General features: G+C 39.1%; 1 protein-coding gene across 50 annotated transcripts in view; it reads left to right on the top strand.

Annotated features, from left to right (window-relative positions):
• Window positions 1-12,502, top strand: part of TRIP12 (thyroid hormone receptor interactor 12) — a 141,165-nt gene extending 128,663 nt beyond the window's left edge. For all 50 annotated transcript variants that reach the window (XM_070620026.1, XM_070620025.1, XM_070620008.1 and 47 more), the window contains 8 exons: window positions 2,021-2,135; window positions 2,436-2,590; window positions 3,541-3,705; window positions 6,815-6,979; window positions 8,500-8,613; window positions 10,587-10,681; window positions 11,188-11,291; window positions 11,964-12,502. In XM_070620026.1, the coding sequence (XP_070476127.1) occupies window positions 2,021-2,135; window positions 2,436-2,590; window positions 3,541-3,705; window positions 6,815-6,979; window positions 8,500-8,613; window positions 10,587-10,681; window positions 11,188-11,291; window positions 11,964-12,160 (1,110 nt within the window). In that variant the 3' untranslated portion in view covers window positions 12,161-12,502. The remainder of the gene's footprint in view (window positions 1-2,020; window positions 2,136-2,435; window positions 2,591-3,540; window positions 3,706-6,814; window positions 6,980-8,499; window positions 8,614-10,586; window positions 10,682-11,187; window positions 11,292-11,963) is intronic.
• The last annotated feature ends 2,386 nt before the right edge of the window (window positions 12,503-14,888 follow it).

Here is a 14,888-nt window from a genome sequence, read left to right as displayed (position 1 = left end):
TATTTGGATGAAGGAAATAGACTGATCTGATCTGTGATTTCCAGATACGTAATTATGCTAAAGGAAGAATTAACTGGCTTTAAAGCACCATCTTGTGGATACCAGTTGTTACTGCAGTTGTTTCTTTTTTCTCTGCTTCCTTCTTCTTTCCCCTCCTCCCCCTCCCCCGATGCCCAGGATTTAGCAAGGACAAAATATACAAAGTCTCTACCAACATGGAGCTTTTCTTTTAGTTTGAGGAGGCTGATACACACATACTCAAGCACATGTGTGTGTTAAGCTGTGTGATGAAGAAAAATAAAGCAAAATAAGAAGTTGGGAGTCTATTGGGGAGGGGATAGGGTGGTCTAAGGTGACATTTGGACAGAGGTGAGTCATGACTGTCTGGGGAAGAGTATCTCCAGCAAAAGAACGTAGAAGCAAAAGCCCTGAGACAGCATTCCTGGCCTGTTGTGGCGTGACTGTGGCTAGAAGTTAGGAGTCAAGGGATGGGAGGGATCATATAGGACACGCAGGCTGTGCTAAGAGCTCGAGCCTTTGCTTTGAGTGAGACGGGAAGCCCTTGGAGGGTGCAGAGGAATGATAGGAACTTAGATCTTAGAAGGATCACTCTTGGCGCTGTGAGACTAGGATAGGAGATGCCGAGAATGCTAGTGCGGAAACCATTTAGGAGGTTCTAGCAATAGACCAGATAAGAGATGATGGTGGTAAGCAGTTGAGAATATTTTGAAGGTGGGGTGAACAGTGTTTAATGGTGGGTTGGAGTGTGAGGAGTAAGAAAGAGAAGAGCCACGGATGGTTCCAAGATTTTGGTTGGAGCACGGCATGAATGCTGATGCCATTTACTGCTGTGGAATAACAACAAAGGGATGGAGATGGATCAAGAAAGCACCACCAGGTCCAAGCAGATCACTGTCTGGAAAGTTAGAGTTAAACATTTGGTGGACTGCATCTGATCTTTTAAGCTAGTGTGGATACTTTGAAAAGTGTGAAATGGTAAAATAATGCCCATTATTTGCAAATAATCTATAAGTGAAACATAGCCTTCTTGACAGGACTCTGGTTAGATTTCACCTATAAACTATGGTGTTAACTTGCCATTAGCTGCATATCTAATTTATGGTCTGAGCAGGTAGAGCCTTGATAGAAAATGAAGGAATAACCAGGCTGTGGACACTGCCCCAGGATCGTGTCTCTCACAGAGGAGGGGTTTTCATTCAAGCCCGTACAGTCACCTTTGGAGCTTGTTTGAAAATGCTGGCACCCAGGTTCTAAAGCACACCTATGAAATCAGAATCTCACAGCATGCCCACCCCCCTGTCTGCATATCAAAGCTCTCAGGGGATTCCAGTGAACCCTGGGGCTTGAGAAGCGCTGATGGACTCTCTGAGGCTAAGTTAGCCCTGTGGGCACTTATATGGGTTTAGACCTTCCCTTAATTGAGTTTTATTCAACAAACCTCTGTTAAATGGCTGGTGTGTGCCAGGCACTATAGAGGATACACAGGTGAATTAAAGTTACCTGCAGGTGAGGCATGCAAGCATATAATGAAATCCTGGCGGTACGATGTGAGAAGTATTTAAAAGTAGCTGAAATGTACGTCCTAAAAAAAAGGAGCAAGGTAGCTGTTTAGGCAGATAAGGAGGCTCCTACTGAGGAGGTGACCTTTGAGCTGATTTCAGGGTAACAGAACAAGGAAGAGATCCATACATAGACGATGCCATCTTATTCCCTGAGGATCGGATATGTAGCTACAGCAGTACTGATACCAGTATCCAAGCTTGAAGCATACAATTAAGGTGTTGGGGCTGTAGGGAGTAGGAATTAAATAGAAGGTTGCTAGTTCTTCTTCCAGGTGACCAAGACCAAAGGAGTACAATCAGGTCAGTTTGGGAAATAATCTCTAATGCATCCTGATAAACAGATGCTTTTAGTACCCACAGTGCCAAGAGTTTGGCAGGTTAAAAAAAGCAGCACAAATTCTGAAATTTGTAATTGTTCTCCTTTTGTTCTTGCGTAGGTTGGTACAGGTCTTGGGCCTACACTGGAGTTTTATGCACTTGTATCTCAGGAACTACAGAGAGCTGACTTGGGTCTCTGGAGAGGTGAAGAAGTAACTCTTAGCAATCCAAAAGGTAATATTAATCTGTGAGTCAGTCAGTCCGTTTGGTTATTCAGATCAGGTAAAGGGTCCTTACAGCTCATCAGTTAGCTTTCACTTCTGGTGGAGGACCATGCTCTCTGACCTGAATTTCTTTCAGCCTTGGTTTTCTCGTTTATCAAAGAAGGGAGGCCCTCTCAGCTCTGGAGGACTTTATTCAGTGATCTGCTGTCTGATGTCAAGGATACTTAGTTTCCTAAATGTTCTTAGTTACCAGGTTTTGTCTTGTTTTGGGAAATAGCCTCTAAAGTTTGGTGACTTGCTCATTTTACAGGAAGCCAAGAAGGGACCAAGTATATTCAAAACCTCCAGGGCCTCTTTGCGCTTCCCTTTGGTAGGACAGCTAAGCCAGCTCATATCGCAAAGGTTAAGATGAAGTTTCGCTTCTTAGGAAAATTAATGGCCAAGGCTATCATGGATTTCAGATTGGTAAGTTGAAGATTATTTGCTTTTCTGCAGTTTTTTTGTATCTGTGTTCCATGAAAGTACTTTAATCCACTGCACTTAATGCTGTGTTTTAAAACAGTGCTTCACAAAACTTGAATGTGCATATGAATTACTTGGGGCTTTTGTTTAAAAAGTCAGTTTTGATTGAGTAGTTCAATGGTGAGGCCCAAGATTCCACATTTTCCTACCAGCTCCCAGGTGATGCCCAAGTGCTGGTATATGAGTCATTCTTTTCATAGCAAGGGTAGAGAGATTCAGGTAATGGTGAGGGTGGTTTTAAAGTGTTTGACGTTAGATTTTTAATTCAGTAGGAAAGAGCATGAGCATGTTGCTAAACTACAGTAAATTGCCATTAGAATGCTGGAGTAAAAATAACCAAAATCAGTCCAGGGAGGTTTGAGTATTTCTGGACTTGTCTTCATTTTCTCCTCTCACATTTTCTGAGCTACTTTGTCAGTATGTAGAAGATATTTTCATTTGATGTCAAATTCACAAGCTTACACTTTCACTGTAACTGAAGAATGGGCTGTTGGTCAGTTATTTTAGAAGTTCCATTTTTTGACCTTAATTGGTTCTTCATTTTAACCTCTTGCTTCTGAATCTGCAATAATACTACAGTGGAATTAAATTTATTTGGCCCCAAATAGAGTAAGATTTGGTGTTGAGGGCCTTATGGAGAATCTATGTCCATCATTGAAAAATTCGTTTTTAGGGTCGGTGTTTAAATAGGATTCTTCAGTATTCTAAATTGTTCACAATGTTAGGGCCCCAAATGGAGTTTGAATGGGGGTAGGTTCATGTGATGAGAGAACGGTTCCTAAATATGTTTTCTTCCTGGGGATTGCTTGACCTTTTTAAGTGTCAGTTTTATAATCGAGGCGACTGTAGAAGCTGAGTGTGACTGGCGAGATATTTTGCATATTCCGTCTCAGGTGGACCTTCCCCTTGGCTTACCCTTTTATAAGTGGATGCTACGGCAAGAAACTTCACTGACATCGCATGATTTGTTTGACATTGACCCAGTTGTAGCCAGATCAGTGTATCACCTAGAAGACATCGTCAGACAGAAGAAGAGACTTGAACAAGATAAATCCCAGGTAAGCTTAGAAGATGAGGAAATGGTCAAGTGGATCCGTTTCTTATTATAGAAAGATGAGGTCTTTGTTAAATGCTTTGTATTTGACCCAGTTATTAATGTTTTATTTTAGATGAGTTTAACTTTTTTATTAGAATGACTGAAACATGATTTTACAGTGGGTAAGATGACCTGTAATAACAATAGGTGATGAATAGAGAGCATGATTAGCAAATAAAATACACTCCTAACTGAAACCCTAGGGCTCTCATTTATTTAATTTTAGATGGACAGTGTGTGTCTAGGCAGATACTACTAGTGTTTTTTGGTAAACATTTGAATCAGTAAAACTAATCTCAGGACAGGTTGATTTTTCTGGAAAGCTAACTTAATTTAGGAACAGCACATTTGTTTTCTAGAGAGTTCTCAGGAAGATATTTTTAAAGGTCATGGTAAGTGTCCACTATTTCTTGGTAACACTTGTTGAGGTTTCTCTGTTAGCTCTCATAGGTAATCTTGAGCTTTATATCATTGTTGTATATTTTTAGCATGTTAAGAATAGGTTAAAAGATCCTTGACTCAGTCTGAGACTAATAGTGGTTCTGTATCTGACATTAAAAGAAGACAAAGTTGTATTAAAAACCATGGCATAGATTCAAATAGCTTATATTTGGACAGGTGAAATGGATGAATATTAAATCAGCTCCCATGTCTAAATAATGTAAAGTAAGAATCAAGAAAGAGATTCTGTAGTGAAAAAAGGTATCACGTCTCTTGATAAAATGGATAGGAGTTTACAATAGATGGGGGTTTAGAATGCCTTTTTATTTGAGAAGAAGATAATTTATACGGGAATTCATTTTATCTCTAAAATTGGTAATTATTGATTGGTGATTTTTGGAAAAATAAGTTTATTAAGAGAAATTGGTATTTAAACAGGCAGAAGTCATCTTTTCCATGCAAGATCTGTTGTCTTAGGATTTTTAGAACCAGTTAGGTTTATGCTTACCAACTTTGTAAATTTTAAACTACTACAGTCATATTTAGGATCATCTCTTAGGTAAATGCTGTCCCCTCACCCCAAAAGAAAAAAAGCAAGGAAAGAAGGTAAAACTCATGGCACTGTTCCAGTGGCCTTACTTATATTGATACATTTAATCTGTAACAACCCCGCGAGATTTAGGTATTTCTGTTATCCCTATTTTACACATGAGAAAATCAAGGCAGATAGGTTGAGTAACCTGCCCAAGTCACGTATCTAGAACATGGGAAAGCTGGAATTCAAGCCCAGGCTGTGTGTTCTGGAGCCCGCACTCTGACACATTTTGCAAGTTCTGTTTGTATCCATGTCTGCAGTGCAGTATGTCACCACCGTTCTCTTCCTCAAATCTCTTGAGATTTGTTCTTCCAGCGTTTGTTATTCCTGAAGTTGTCCATTTAAATGTATAAAGTGCATAGCGCAGAAACTGCACTCCAGAAACTTATTTACTGTAATAATCAGCTTTCAACCAGAGCATGAGGAATGGCGGTATTCTGAAACACCCAGCTCGTCATTTTATAAAGCATGTGGGTGGAACAAGTTGTCCTGGCTGCGCTTCCTCTTGGTAGTTTAAATTCTTGAAAGATAACATGGAAAATGGGCTAAAGCTTAGCTTTCAGTTTAATACGTAAGGTCTAGAGAAACGAACAGTGAATTCCTTTTAAACATCTCAAGGACATACTGTATATTCTAGATTCCTATCAAGGGTGCATTTCGTAATGGAGTCCTTTACAAATAAGATACTTCTTAAGTAGTTGTGGGAGAAAAGACTTCCCATCAGCATAGTAGTGATTGCCTTGATCTGTGGCAAGAGGTGAGGGAACAGTTTTGAGAGCCTTCCAGTGGGAGAGCGTTAAAATTGAGAGCTTTTTTAAATTAGTATTTTTTTTAGTCTTTCTGCTGAAGAATATTTCAAATGTAAAATTGAAAAGCCTTCCTTTGGGTGTCATCAGATGATGCACCTGAAACAGAGAGAGACCTCAACGTGGGTTTTTGCAGAGAAGTGGACATAATCCTCCACAGCTGTATTTCACCTTAATCTTAATGCTGCCATCTCCTCTGTATTTTGAATTATCTGGAATCCTAAGCAGCTTTCATTTTCCTCTTTAAAAAAATGACTAATTTTCTGCACCTTGACTGTTTAACCTCTAGGAATTTCATACTTGGGGGCATCTCCAATTCAGAAAACCATTCGCTTTCCTTCTCCTATTCTGGATACCTTCATTTTCAGATAGAATATGCAGTTTTGCATATTGGTCTTTGATCTTTCATCTAAAAAAAAAGTAATATTGTATATAAGCCTTTTATAATCTTTTTTTTTTTCTGCTTTATCTCCCCAAACCGCCCCCCGGACGCAGTTGTATATCTTAGTTGCATGTCCTTCTAGTTGTGGGATGTGCAAGCCTTTTATAATCTTAAACATTTACAAAAGTGAGTAATGCAAACTGCTCTAACACGTGTCTTTAGAGTATGAGCTGACTTCTCTGTGGGCTTCACTGGAGCCTTTGTTCATCACAGTGTTGTGTGAGTGCACATTTGTTAGGCTAGGCCTCAAGATTTTAAATGAAGAATCTCCATGGTATTCTGTAGACTTGAGCTTTGCAGGGAAAAAAAAGTTAATTACTGTTACTAGATAGTGTATTATTTGTATTTACAGTTTCCTAACTGTATTGTATTACTCAGTATTTGCTATATGAATATAGTAGATTCATTAAGGTTAGCCATGAATTTATGAAAAGTTTGTCTGCCTCTAGAGCCCACACTCTGGAATTGACCATTATGCAAGCGATTATGGCTTTTCTGTGAAATCTGATGTACATAAGGTCAAGTTGAGTAGCAGCCATCTCATTATGGAGGAACACTCAAGTCATCTTGTTTCCCCATATAAAAACAGTTGGATTCTGAAGCGTTTAAGGTTATTTCCTTTGTGATCTCAGAACCTTGTTCATGTGTACATTGTGACCAAAAAAGAGAAAAAAGAAATAGACCAAGAGCTAAAGGAACCCATAAAATTTATTAGTATATCTTTTATAAACAAAAAACATAACTGAGTGAATTACTGTGCTTGACAACCTCCCTCCCTTTTTTTTAGACCAAAGAGAGTCTACAGTATGCGTTAGAAACCCTGACTATGAATGGCTGCTCAGTGGAAGATCTCGGATTGGATTTCACTCTGCCAGGGTTTCCCAACATCGAACTGAAGAAAGGAGGAAAGGATATACCAGTCACTATCCACAATTTAGAGGAGTATCTAAGGGTATGTATTGGCGGTGCTGTCTGGGAGAAGGCCAGCTGTGGCGAGGAGGGCTTTGCCTGTGGGTACTTCTCTGAGGGAGAGGGAAGGGACCTGTCCTAGGAAGCACAGGCGGGTGACGGTTAGCTGCCTGCCGAGACTGCTCTGAGACTGTCGACACCCGGGACCACTGCGTGAAGGCCACTTTTTCAGGCCTTAGCTTCTGTTTGCTCTTGAGAGAACATGTCAGATATTTCATGATGCCTCATGTAACCTTGAACTCGCATCCTCAAGCTTGAGTACTATCTGATAACATCACATTTTCTTAATTTAAGAAGAAATCAGTGAAAAGGAACCATTACTTGTGTTCTCACTAAACTGCGTTTCTGCCTTTCTGTCAAGCCAGCTAACTGGACAGAATTGCTCCAACACACATGTTTATGAGTTTGGTGAGGCCTTTCAAATTATTAATTCATGGTCTTTGACTATATTTGCTAAATTAAGAAAAAACAATTTTGTATTGGATACAGATTATATTTTAAATTATAACCTGTATAGATCTTTATTACTACTTTTTGAAAAGTTGGTTTATTCCTGACGTTGAGTGGAAAAAACATTGGGTTCCAGACAAAATACTGCTTACACCTAGACTTGACTTTTCTGCTAACTTACTGTGAGACTTTAGATAGGACCTCTGAAAAGTTCCTGCTCTGGTTTCTTCATCAGTTTGAGAGAGAAGATAGAAGAGGACCTCAGATACTATTTAGTCTACCTGACAGTTCGGTGATTCTTCTAATAGTCAGTAGGATTCTCTTCTTACAGTACCTGCCTCTTTTCCTAACTTTGAGTTAGTAATCTTTCAGCTTACTAGCAAACGATGAGTTAACATCCAAATTGTTTCTCTGAAAATAATTTGTTATAATGCTTGTATTTTTCTATCAACAAAACACTGTTGTTCTCATTTTTATCTGAACATGTCTTCCATTTCTTAATCCAGTGGGTTAGCCAAAGTCAGTGATGACTGGATAATGTTGGGCCAATAACAGATGCTTTCTGTTACCCTTCAAGTTCATGTGGCTGCATTTCCAGAATTTACCTTTTTCTCAGTGGAGACGCACACTGCAGAAGGGTGGGGTTCTAAGAACTAAACAGGATTTAGAACTAAAAATTTCACGTTAAAAATTAAGAACACTAAACGGTTGGTAACTTTATCTTCAATTCTCAAGAACTTTTTATCCTCTTGGGAAGTTCTCATTTGGTAAGGTAATATACAGCTCTATTTTATGTAAATGAACTTTTAAGACACCATCAATATAAGAGCACAAGGCATTTTTTACATTTTCTTACTGGCCTGGCCCTGAATTAGAGGTTGGCCTGGCTGATCTTTTACTTATTCAGTTTTCTGGGAGATATTTTAAAGACTTAATAACTTTTTTTTTTTTTTAAGTGATCAGGGAGGATGTTTCACTGTACTTTGCCATGTATTAAATAGGAAAGAGATTTGAAAACTTGTCACGGTTTTTAGAAGACTTTTCTTTTTGCAGCTGGTTATATTCTGGGCACTAAATGAAGGCGTTTCCAGGCAATTTGATTCATTCAGAGATGGATTTGAATCAGTCTTCCCACTCAGTCATCTTCAGTATTTCTACCCGGAAGAAGTGAGTAGTTTGTGTCTGGAAGAAATGGTCATTTCTAGTTCTATACCTGTAATTATCTTAGTGGAATATCTCTGTGCTATTTCATCAAAGACCCCGTTGCTGCAAACAAATGGGAAAAACCAGTTTGGGAGCCAGGGGTGGATGTTTGGGAAAGATAAGATCATTTCCTGAGCAAGGAAGAATATTAAAATTAAATTTAATATAAATATAACATTTTATCTTATAAATATATAAGTATTAAATATAAGTATTAAATGTTAGAGAGGGAGAGGGGTCCCTGTGTGATTAAGCATAGCATCATTGTCAACTGAGACCCTCCGTGCTGTTCAGTGGAGAATGGACTTGTGTTTCTGTACTCCTGTAGCTGGCAGGAAGAGCCATGGGTCCACAGTAATGAAAGTGACACTGAAGAGGTTGCACTTTTTTTTTTTTTGACTAAACTTCCTGAATTAGATGAGACATTGTTTCATGAAGTGTTGCAAATTAGCTAATTGCCATATTCGGAGAATACTTGTGAGAATGGAAAAAATGAGTTTATGTGAATGGTTTTTTCCAGCCATCTTTACTTAACATATAAGAATCTCAAAAAATTATTTGCTGGTAGTGAGATGTCATAGAAAGGGTCTAGAGAGCCAGCCCCGATGGCCTAGTGGTTGAAGTTCTGCATGCTCCGTTGTGATGGCCCAGATTCCGTTCCTGGGTGTGGAACCACACCACTCGTCTGTCAGTAGCCGTGCTGTGGCAGCAGCTCACATAGAGAACCAGAAGAACTTACAGCTATACGAAACTGTGTATTGGGGCTTTGGGGACCGGGGGAGGAAGAAAAAAGGAGGGAGATTGGCAACAGATGTTAGCTTGGGTGAATCTTCCTCTGCACAAAAAAAGAGGCGTGTCTAGAATGCGTTAGGTTTCCCCAATTTGGAAACCTTTTTGTTTAGTTTTTGAATACTCACTTTAGAATACACATTCATTACTGGCTGAATCTAGCAATCTTTGAATGACTTAGTGTTTTAATCTCAATTCTTGTTTTTATGGCTACTTTGAATTGCTGCCTACTGAAGCATGTGGTGTATCTGGCACTTTGCGGCATTAAGTGTTGCTCCTGGAATTGAATCCTGGTCCCCACTACCTAGTTGTATGTCCTTATCCTAGTTGTTGGCATCTGATCTGACTGCCTCATTCATAAAATTGAGATAACCTCTGTCTTACTGAAGAGGGTACATAAAGTACCTGACAGTGAGTGACATAGATTAGATGTGAAATTTCGCATGCCCTGAATTGGATTTTTTCAGTGTGCACAGTAATTCCACAAATGGGCGGTTAACCAGAGAAGAGATGTTTTAATTTGAAAATGATAGATTTTCCAAGGACACACAAGCATTTCTTGCTTTCTGATGTTCATTCTATAATGGCTAGCTTGGTCCCCATCCAACCCTAAACAACCATATGGCATAGATGTGCCTCTCTTTACAAAGTGTGAAAACCCACCCATTTGTTATGTCTCAGTTGGGCTTGCATTTCCTACTTCTTTCTCCAGTGTGGTATTCTTTTTCTTGGTGTCTGTTATTTTGTACCCTTGTGTTTCTAAAAGCCAGGATTTATAAAATCTTCCCAGTTAAAAGTAGTCTATCAAGTTAAAGCCTCTAAAGAAATGAGAAGAGTTAGGAAAACTTCAATCAAGAGTTTGTCTCACGCATGTTTGGTTTGAGCTGAAGGCTTCTATGGGACCTAGTTCCTGCACATGGGCAGGGCACTGCTCACCGTGCAACCCAAGAGGAGGTTGAGTCTGTAAATGCACTAGAGGAGCACCCTGCCTAAGGAGGCCCTAAGCAGAAGTTTTGGATAATGATAATTTTATTTGGTACATGTAGACCTTTATATGACATTCTACAAAACAGACCATGTTGTATGCATTTTGGCTTAGTTATGCAGCTGTATGTTAAATAACTCACTACCCTTATGTGAACACACAGCTGGATCAGCTCCTGTGTGGCAGTAAAGCAGACACTTGGGATGCAAAGACACTGATGGAATGCTGCAGGCCTGATCACGGTTATACTCATGACAGGTCAGTGCTGGGAGCCGCCCGCTTTTCAATTTATAGTCAAGAGTGTGATCGTGTGTATAGATTTCATAAATAACAAGGGGGGAGGGTCATTTTAAAATTTGCCTACCTATTAAAAGAGGCTTTCTGATAGTTTGGCATTTTTTCTCTCAAGACTGTAACTTTAGGACCCACGGGATTCTTTTTCAAGTATTCCTGTGAAAATGGGTGAGAAGGGGGAAAGGGGAGAGAATAAGGTATAACCTCATTACCCATTTTATATATAGTAAAATAGAAATATCTGCAATCCCAGACAAGTCTTAGATATCACAATAGTAGTCATTCCATTTGAATTCCAGCTGTAAGAACAAGAAATGAATTTGATTTCAAGTGCATTGTAATGTGAATTTGTATGTAGAGTCATATTTAAATGTGATAGTCTCTAGCTAGTTGTGAAGGTCAGTGATGTGTGATTCAAAATTGCATTTTAAAATGAGGAAGTAATTTTGATGTATTTCTTTCTGTTGCAGTCGGGCTGTGAAGTTCTTGTTTGAGATTCTCAGTAGTTTTGATAATGAGCAGCAGAGGTTATTTCTCCAGTTTGTGACAGGTAGCCCCAGATTGCCTGTTGGAGGTGGGTATGATGTTGATGCCCGGGATTTATTCTCACTGTGTCTGTGTGTGTGTGAAACTTCAGTACCAATAGCAGGGTATTCTTTATTCGACTTAGAGTGCCTCTTAGTTATTCCAATTTGATAGTGTTTCTAAGTGTTCAATTTGTTTTACAATGTATTGAGAGAGATCACTGGCAGGGAAATTCATAGGAATTGCCTTAAATACGTTGAAGTAGGGTTACTAATGCATATGTAATGCTGCTTTTCTAGATAAAATCCAAATTCTCAGGCATCTGTACATTGTAAACTCTTAGATGACTTAGATGAGAATGCATTCTAGAGTCCGAATAGGAGTGGAATTGGTACTCTGTTTTGAAAGTCAGAAGACAGAAAGAACTGTTTGCCTCCATTTTATACGGTGACTTTTTATGTTAAAGCAGATACCAGATTCCATACACCAAATGTGTATTGAATGTGTAGGTGTAATTGCCAAGAAAGAAAGAATACCTGTGGGGAGGGAACATTGTACAGCGCAGTAGTGTAATGTTTCTGATAATAGCATAAAAAAGGGATCCTTGCGATTCCAGACTGATTCTTCTCACAGATGAGAAGACGTTTTTCTCTGAGCTAGCTGGTGTGTGTCCTGTACACTTACTGAGTGCCTTGGTCTTCCTTCCTCCCCTCTCAATCAGGCTTCCGGAGTTTGAATCCACCTTTGACAATTGTCCGGAAGACATTTGAATCAACAGAAAACCCAGACGACTTCTTGCCCTCTGTAATGACTTGTGTGAACTATCTTAAGTTGCCGGACTATTCAAGCATTGAGATAATGCGTGAAAAACTGTTGATAGCAGCAAGAGAAGGGCAGCAATCGTTCCATCTTTCCTGATCACAACGAGAAATGCAGTGTCTGCCTGTTACAGCAAAAGAAAAAAATCATGATTTCTTTTCTAAATGTATCACCTGAGTCAAGGAAACGTTACGCCTTCTTGTTGTAGGAAAAACGGCTTGCAGATTATAAAAGAGACACTTGGTTGATATTCATTAATGGCCCCGTGGACTTAAAGTGATCAGGCCCTGAAACATTGTTGTGATGAGGTTTCTTTAGCAAGTTCTTGTTTAAGTTATCATTTATTTGATGAGTGAAGTTTTTAACTTGCTTTGCTGTGTGAAATTTAAAAAAAGGGATGTTTTTCCAGGCTAAAACAATAAATGTCGCTGTGCAGTTTAATTCTGGGCTGTGTGTATCCATCCAGCTAAGTCTGCAGTTTTGTTTCCTCCAAAGACAACTCTTGTACATAAGTACAGAAATTAAAGCTCCCGTGTATTTGACAAATCCAGTGTGGGAGGTTAGCTCCGTGTGCTCTTCACTTGCTCTGACTTTCCCTCCCTGGTCCATGTGTTGTCTGTGCAGTTCACATGGTTTTTTTGTATACAGCACTCAGAATTGTTACGTTCTCGTCAGCCATGGGCTTCTGTTCCATGTTCTCTCTCAAGATATAATTTAAAATCGATTGAACTGAAATATATTGTCAATATAGTTCAGCCTTTGTAACTAGGTAGACTTTTCTGATAGCTTAGTTTTAACATAGTTGTAGGGTATTACTGGCCTTTTACCAGTGACACACTGGGATGTTTACACAGTGATTCTGGCAACATCAGCCTCTGGAGTGGAGGCAAGGAAAGCTCATTCATTTCTTTGGTGTAGGTTAAAAGTCTACAGCTTGGGCTCACGGTATTTATTATTTTTGGGCCATAGCATTTTGATTTGATGTAAAGTTTTAAGCAAAATTAGCAGTTTTCATTCCCTATTGGAGTAAAAGAATTATTTTCTCCCTTGTTCTTGGTTTAAGGTTTTGTTCATAATCTTCTTTCTTTATTCCATTCTTCTCTCCCCCTCCTCCCAGTGCTAACTTGGGACAAACAGTTCAGCCTTTGCCTCAACACAGATAAAAGCACCTGTAAGCAATTCTCTGTCCACTTGTCTTATGTGCTGATTTCTCAAATCTGCAATAATCCATCAGGTTAATGATTTTACCTGAAAATAAAAAAAAAGCCTGCTTCACCTTTTTGTTTATAGTTCTGTGCTGTATGCATCGCTTCAGTTGTGTAGATGTATTTCAGTGCACGTAAATCATCACGTCTCCGTGACTTGAGTCATGGCTGATTTTACTATTCCAAGAATTTATAATAGCAACTTGAAGAACATGAAACGTGGAAAGAAAATGGGAGGAGATACCTTCCTTTCTAAGGTTCTAAATTAAGCCTGTTGCATAAATTGGAGAGAATTTCCATAATTCATCTTTTTTAAAATAATGAGATGAATTAATTGTTTTTCTACTGAACTTTGAGAAATCAATTTTGTTTTATTGACTGTTCCAAAGTCTTAATTGATGTAAAAGCCCCTTGTTCCCTATCCTACCACCAAAAAGAAATTTGGTGGCGTGTTTTATTTATATTACTTTGTTTGTTACACTTAAATGGCCTTATATGGAGCATGACTTCTTCACAGTGAACTTGAGCGGTGCCCCACGAAGTACGATGGAGCAGTGAGAGGAGCTCAGAGGGCGTCTCCCTGGTCTTTGCAGAGGCTCTGGCAAGTGAGCAGCTCTGCCTTGAAATTAAAGAAGGGGGGTTACGTTTCTGCAGTTCTAACGTAGACGGCCTAGGAGCGGAGCAGTTGAATCAGGCAAAATTAGTGCTAAAGAATGAGCCGGTTTGTTTTAAACTGTTCTGATACCTTTTTACAAACTAAGCACAAAGATTTTTGCGTGAACATAGCATTTCGTTCCTCACTTTTTTTAAAGGGTCCTATTGTTAAAATTTAGACATATGTATAAGGAAAGTAATGTTTCATATTAAAATATCTGTATTTGACATTTTATCCATATGGTGGCCCAGGCAGATTTGGCCTCGCTGATTTCAGCATCTAATGAGTACGTTTGATCGTTTTTGAATCAAACCCTGGAGCTTGAGTGTTTCAAAATCAATAGTTATCTGTTTAAATGTTTTCAGTCTTTAGCTTACTCCTTAATATGTGGGACCCTTGGTTAATTAGGGGCTGGAAGACTTTTCCCATTTTAAAGCAATCTCTCTTGGCAGAGGCCTTAATATTGCATCATAGGGAAAAAGCATATACTTCATTTGCTGTTATTCCAGTTATGCCTTAAATTTGTTTGCTTAGTCATCCTATCAACAAGCACTAATTCCTCAGCATGCTTCACACACATAGACAGTTGGGTCATAACTGAGATTTTGTCATCCTGCAGTTTTTGCCGAGATGGAATCAGGTCTTCATCACAGCTGACGCCAACTGTGTGGTGGTGTCATTTAGACAGTTCCAGTTTGATCTGCTTTGTATATGAGAACATATTTTTAACTATTTCACTTTAAGAAGGAAAGAAGAGGTAGTTAAATATAGTAATCCCTTCCTCCCAGTCCCACAAAAGTGAATTGTAAGTTCTAGGTAGTCTAATTGGGAACAGACATGGACAGAGTTCTAGATGCCTTAGCCAAACCCAGCAGAAACCTTTCGCACAGCTCCTCATTGTAAGGATACAGATTTCTCTCTTCCTGTGCTTCAGCTCTGGTTCTGGTGTGTAGTGAGAGTGAACTTT

The sequence above is a fragment of the Equus przewalskii genome, chromosome 5 (assembly GCF_037783145.1).
Source record: "Equus przewalskii isolate Varuska chromosome 5, EquPr2, whole genome shotgun sequence".
NCBI classification, from domain to species: Eukaryota; Metazoa; Chordata; class Mammalia; order Perissodactyla; family Equidae; genus Equus; species Equus przewalskii.
This window is presented reverse-complemented; position numbering and strand designations above follow the sequence as displayed.